The sequence below is a fragment of the Lactuca virosa genome, chromosome 1 (assembly GCF_052849685.1).
Source record: "Lactuca virosa cultivar CGN04683 chromosome 1, Lactuca_virosa_CGN04683_v6, whole genome shotgun sequence".
NCBI classification, from domain to species: domain Eukaryota; kingdom Viridiplantae; phylum Streptophyta; class Magnoliopsida; order Asterales; family Asteraceae; genus Lactuca; species Lactuca virosa.
In genome coordinates this window covers 57736784-57743551 of record NC_136426.1, presented here as the reverse complement: position 1 = coordinate 57743551, position 6768 = coordinate 57736784, and the positions used below count along the sequence as shown (strand labels likewise).

At 31.9% G+C, this 6768-nt stretch overlaps 1 protein-coding gene across 1 annotated transcript; it reads right to left on the bottom strand.

The window, feature by feature from the left end:
• Positions 1 to 2737: 2737 nt before the first annotated feature.
• LOC145134027 (chaperone protein dnaJ 8, chloroplastic-like) lies at positions 2738 to 5881 on the bottom strand. Its single transcript, XM_079068986.1, has 4 exons — positions 5759 to 5881; positions 5340 to 5598; positions 4996 to 5064; positions 2738 to 3035 (listed from the first exon to the last, which is right to left on the bottom strand). Exons 2-4 carry the CDS (start codon positions 5580 to 5582, stop codon positions 2862 to 2864), a joined length of 486 nt encoding a protein of 161 aa, XP_078925112.1. The 5' UTR covers positions 5583 to 5598; positions 5759 to 5881; the 3' UTR covers positions 2738 to 2861.
• Between the last annotated feature and the right edge of the window lie 887 nt (positions 5882 to 6768).

The following is a 6768-nucleotide window of genomic DNA, read 5'->3' as shown; positions in this document are numbered from 1 at the left end:
CAGACAAAAACGGAGTCCGTATGTAGAAGTTATGAATTTTACGCGGACATTTAACAGTGTAGTCACCTTCTACTGTTAAATTTAAGATCGATCGAGAATTAGCCGACGGAGTCCAAAGGAAAGTTGTAGATCTTATTTTTACCTACGCGTGGATATAAAGAACGTCAAAAACGGAGCTCGTATGCGAAAGTTACAGATTTTAGAAGTCGGAAGTGTGCTGTGCGAAAATGGGTGATGTGGCACAATCTTGGCCATTGCTTTCTCCCCAAGGCTTGCCACCATATGGTGACACGTGGCACCAAGTTCAGCCATATTTCACCCCATAAATAGAACCTCTCCCACCCTCATTTTCTTCACACATTTCCTATTCTTTCTTCTCTCTACACTCTCTCTAAACCTCCCAAAAACTCCCCTAGCGCTAGAAGAAAGCCTCGGAGCGCTCGACGGCTCCGAGAAGAAGAGCTTTCGGCTCGGAAGTCCTGCCCCTGCAGAGCCCGACTTCTAGCCAAACCCCCTCATAGGTAAGATACGCCTACCTAATTTTTAATATAGCTTTTATTTAAATATAGTAACGTTATTAGGACCTTATAATAATTATTTGAGCTATCATTACGGGTTATATAAGTGTCGTTATAATATCTTTTTAACCACTCACGGTACGGGGAATCCGGTTTGAAGGGCCGTCTGGGTTGTTGGATTTCAGAAGTGCTATATGCCAAAATGATCCTGCCCTCGGGTGTTTCATGTCTGGCCCCTGTCTGTACATAGTGGGTGAAGAGTATTGTTTAACGTTTATATAATAGTAATAATAGACTAATAGTTAGACTATTAATTAGTCTCGTTGAACATTAAACTAAACTCTACTGGAAATGATACTAGGTTTTGTCAACGGAAATTCATTTTAAAGTAAACGAAGCGTTGTCCGAGTACCGAGTCACCACCTTATCAAGTGAGTGCATAGTTACTTTCATCTTACACATAGATATAAAGTATTTTATATAAATTACGTGTTATGTGTGCATATAACCTGTATACTTTCTATCTATGTTGGAAGAATGATTTTATACATGTTTTAAATAATTTAAACTGTATATGTATTTTATATCTACGAATATGTTGGGTAAAACATGGGTAGATGAATGATGAGAGATGAAAGATGATATGAGTGAACATTGGCAGCTATAGACTTAGTGCCTAATAAATAACATCGGCAGCTATGGACTTAGTGCCTATTGGATAAACATCGGTAGCTATGGACTTAGTACCTGATAGATAAACATTGGTAGTTATGGACTTAGTACCTGATAGATAAATGTGTGTAGCTATGGACTTAGTACCTATTAGATGAACACTAGTAGCTATGGATTTAGTACCCGATGAATGAACTTTAGCAGCTAAGGATTTAGTGCTTTACGAATGAGCATTGGCAGCTATGGACTTAGTGTCTGTCTTATAAACCCTGGAACCAAGGGACTTCGGAATGAATGAATGCAGGATAGATGACTCTTAAGGTAGACCCTTAAGAGTGAGGAAGATAATGGGGATGGGTAATTGGGTTGATTGTTTGATGTTTAAACATAATAATTATATTATTGTGGGTTGAAAACCCTATATACTCACCAGGTTTCCCAACCTGACCCACTTAAGCTTATTTGAATCACAGGTGCCGATACGAAGTTACATTACACTGAGAGATTAAAGAGGTGTAGATCACTAGTGTAAATGAATGTAAGTTCTGTTTATGCTTATGTTTCTGTATTGACAATGACATCCCAAATGTTTTAAAATGAATAAAAATACATTTCTTCGGAAATGCTTTGATAACGTATTTATCATGTTTTACTGGGAACAAATTCCGCAACATTTTTATCAAAAGAAGTACTCTGATTTTTATAAAGCATAAACAAAATCGATCTTTTCTAGCCGTGAAAATAGGGATGTCATAGTGTAAATAGGAAGAAAATGAACATTTCCTAGCCTTATATAAGACTTTACCCACTTAATTATCAAATGGATAAAGTAATGAGTCAAACTCCACTTGGATTGTATTGTTAGGCAAATCGAATTAGATTTGGACTAGCTAAATTAGGTTTTGATTTAATATATTAATGGTCAAAGATATATGTATTGGGCCTTAAGGTTTTTCTTGACTAATTAATATATATTTTAAATTAAATCCAAAACTAATTTTTGTTAATTAATAAATTAATATAATAATTGATGCTTAACAACTTTTGATAGTTTATCGGATAATTGAAACTGGTTGGTAGTTATTAAGTGCCTAACAACATATAAATACGTCAAAAAGAACATATTTGAAAGCCTATAATACATAATACACATCTCTTATATTGTTTTCTACACAATGAGAGCATGGTGGATCTCATTAGATTTAATATTATTTCTTGAATTGATTGTTGTATCCTCAAGATATACCTTTAAACAAACAATTTATGTAGTAGGACACTATAAAATACAAACCCTCAATCTCTAAACTTCATAAATAAGTTAAAATTGTTACAATAAATGTAACCCATCAAAGTATTTTAATTCGTATATCAAAACATGTATTTTTGTCATCACATAATACAATGCCAAAAACACACATGAGAATTCATGTATCACATTAGATTTTAATATATACAAAAGAGGCTCCAATCATACGAACCGTACACTATTTTTTGTACACAAAGCCAACAATGTATCTAGGAATTATAATTATACATGTATATATATATTATCATAACGAATATAATAAAATTTACAATTCTTTTCTAAATATATACATGCATATTTAGGTTCCCTTACACAAGAAGAAAGAATGAGAAAAGAAATAACTTTAGGGAGATGAATTAAAAAAATTAGATGTAAGGATTAATGTGTGAGGAGTAATCACGTATACCCGCTCCTTCCCAACCCATCCATTCCTCCCACATGTCCCAATCAGTGTCCTCCATTCCTCTCATCGTCTCATCCAACGGTCCATCCTGTGTTTCTTCTACACTCATTTCACCCCTTAAATTACTCATTACTATCTGTTCATATGTAAAATATTATTAAAATACAAAAACGATATTGTTGTCCATCATAGTTTAAACTAATGGGATGACATACATGTTGCAATGAGCTTATTAATCTTATAGAGTAAGTTACTAAAATCATCCTTATGGTTTGGTTAAAATTGCAAGTTTGGTCTATAACCTTTTTTGCACTCGGATCATCCCTATGGTTTGAATTTATTGCGTTTTTTGTCCCTTACATACATAAAATTAGGAACCAAACGTGCAATTTTGACCAAACCATAGGGACAAAAAATACAACAAAATCAAACCACAAGGACAATCCGAGTGCAAAAAAAAGTTAGGGACCAAACGTGCAATTCTGACCAAACCATAGGGATGATTTCAGTAATTTACTCAATCTTATATTTTCAGCATAAATTTTCAAATGTTATCTTACATATAGAGACCATTTCTATAAATTAGCAACTATTTCTATAATTTTATGAAATGTCGGGACAATTTCTGTATATTTGCTTATGGTTAAGGACTATTTCTGTATTTTTGCAAAAAGCAGGGCATGTTTTTATAATTTTGTGAAACATAAGGACCAATACTGTAAATTTGATAATAGGCAGGAACCATTTCTGCAGTTTTATGAAACATAGGAACCATTTTTATAAATTTACTAATAGGCAAGGACCATTTCCGTAAATTTGTAAAACAAAAAGACCATATCTGTAAAATACAATTCTGCATAGGGACTTTTTGGTATATTAGAGGATCGTTTTTGTAATTTGTTTTCTATATAATGACCATTTCTATGATTTTCTATTATATGGACTATTTTTTTAAAAAGAAAAATTGTATGAACTGTTTGGTTAAATATCTCAAAAAAAAAAAACATAAAAATATATAGAATTAAAAACTTGAACAAAAACTTATTTATCATGTTTTAATCAATCATATCAATTAACAATCACTAAAAGGTGAAAAAAGAAAGTACTATTGTCTATTGTCTTCATTGTTAAAAAAAATCTTGGACAAATTTTTTTTTGTTACTGTTACATCTGCCATTTTTATTATTTATAAAAGGTGAAACAGACAAAAAAAAAACATTAGTGTTGTTTTAACATTTTTAATCAAATACTTGAACAAAGTAAATTATTGATCATGTCAAACAAAAAAAAAAGAATAATAAATAAAAATTAAATAAAAAATTAAATAAAAACTTAATTATTTGATTACGAATTTATAACACATTTCAAACTATTGACATTAAATAAAGGACCTGATAACCAATAAATAAAATTTCGAATAATAGGTCCTTTTTTTATTATAAACTTAAAATTAAAATATATGTTTAAATGGACTAAAAGCATGATCATTATAAAAGAAATAATATATACTTTATACGTTGCTTATTTGATTATAAATATATAAGCTTGTAATGTATCTTGAAAGTTGAAACGTAGATACCAAATAAAAGAACGATCTCTTAAATATTTATTTGAAAATACGTTCCTGAAAAATGTACATAATTAAAATTTCTAAGGTAATACAATCATTTATATAATAAGAGATTATAACTATATTATAATTTATAAATTATAAATTATAAATTAATAATATATAACTGTAATCGTTGATTTTAAAGTATATTGCACACATTAATAACAGACTAATTAAAAATAAATTTATTCAAGACAAATTTCAAAATGATAAGTTGATAACTGAAATGTGCAATAATTTTAGCATATGAGATACTCATAAGAATATGCCTTCTGATATCCATATTCGATTACTAGTATTTCTGCAATAATTTGTTACCATTTTTATTTAACAGAAACTTAAATAAAATAAAACTAGATTGAGAACTTGGGTGCAAAACATTTTGCACTTTCTGATTTGGGTTATATTGCAGAGTTTTTGAAACAACAGTACATATTGTTAATTTTGAATGTTTAATAAAGTGTGGAATCAAGAGGAAACTTACATCATATGCTTCGTTAATTTCTTGAAATTGGATTCCACAATCGCTTCCTTTGCAAACGTCCGGATGATACTAGAACAATAAGAGTTTCGATCAAAGAGAATAGAAATTTGATCAGATTCATAATTTAATTGAGCGAAAATCATACTAAAATCTGCACCGACAAAAACGGCAACTCCAATTTTAAATCCTTGAGTTGTGATAGTATTTTTGTGTGATCAGCGCAATTGATAAACTAAAATTAGCATCTATTCAGTCAATAAACTACCACCTTCAAAAACTTAGGAAGAGGAAGATCTATCAATCGGAAGGCTCTGCAATCACTAGTAGAAGAAATTAATTAATACCTTCAAAGCAAGCTGTCTGAAAGCTTTTTTGATCTCAGATTCAGAAGCACCAGGATGAATCCTCAATATTTTATATGGATCTGAAGCTAGAGAATTCGTAAAAGCACAGCTAACTCGAAACCTCTTACCAGCACTCGTCGTCGTCGTCATCTTCTCGTGAGATTTCTTCAGTTTCCCCCACGACGATGAAGATGAAGTGGAAGATGAAACGCAACCGTTGATAACTCCAGCCACAGACGCCATTAGCACTTTATTATATCTGTTGTAAAGCTAAGCTAACTTCAGAAGAAATCAAATTAGTCCTTTGTGAAATAGATACGAAATCAAGCTCTGTGAATCGATCTATATATATAATTAATAGTTGGTACGCGCGTATGTGAAATGTGTATGGGAAACTATGAAACAGCGATCAAACTTGCCACGTGTTGAAAGTCGCCATATGAATTTTGTAATCTTGTGTGAAGGAAGTCGATTGTTGAGTGAAGAAATGGTCATCAATGGAGAAGACAAAGCATCGTTTCAATGTATATAGAGACATAATAGAGGCATTCCATTTATATATTCAAGTATAATTGAGAGAGATAGGCTGCTTGGGACTTGGGAGGTCATTATCCATCGTGGTCAGATCAGAGATGCTTAAGGATGATGTGTCTATTCGTGATTGGTGGTTTGAAGTAGCGTACTGTTGTATATTTGTATTGCCATATATTTTGTTAAAAGATAAGGTGTAATAATTAACAAGTAATCGTATATGTCTTTTCATGTAGCTTGTTATTGTTTCTTTCGGTTAAAAATGGTAAGTCGTACGCCAAGATGCTAGAGGTGCGCTTTTGACAAATCCAATCGAGATTTGAATCCATCCGGTTCAAATGATGTCACATAGAATCCGATCTTGTTTGAATTCAGTTTTGGGTATGATTTTAGATTCAGATTCTCGATAAACCGGTTTACGATTCGGGTGTCAATCCAATTTTTGGGTCAGGATTCATGATCCAGTTAAGATCTCGTGGATAAGATTATCTAATCCAGTTTGGTCAAAATCCGGTTTTCAACTTTTGATCAGATCGGATCCATACCAGATAGTTTTTATGTGCACTTCTACTGGATGCTCATGTCAAACCCATTTAAGGTACATCACTAGGATGATAAACCATTGTTCAAATATGAACAGAACATTAACAATATTTTGGAAATACTAAAATTTGAACATTATATCTTTTTATTTTGGATAAACAATTTTATGAATTTTGTTGTCAATAGGGGCGGAGGATGTGTAAGACCAGGAGGGGCTGTGGCCCCCCCTGATATTTGGGCTAGAAATAAGAAATATAACTTCAAAATTTTTAATTATAGGCCTTTTAGTGTCAAAATTGGGTTGTGGCCCCTCCCAATTTCACAAGTGACTTAGTAATCCGATTTCTCCAATTTC

Excerpts from the sequence above, each read along its gene's own strand:
- LOC145134027 (XM_079068986.1), bottom strand. The coding sequence starts at position 5,582 with ATGGCGTCTGTGGCTGGAGTTATCAACGGTTGCGTTTCATCTTCCACT. Across the intron at positions 5,065-5,339 it reads TCAGACAGCTTGCTTTGAAG|TATCATCCGGACGTTTGCAA; the intron begins GTATTAATTAAT and ends TTATTGTTCTAG. Across the intron at positions 3,036-4,995 it reads AAATTAACGAAGCATATGAT|ATAGTAATGAGTAATTTAAG; the intron begins GTAAGTTTCCTC and ends ACATATGAACAG.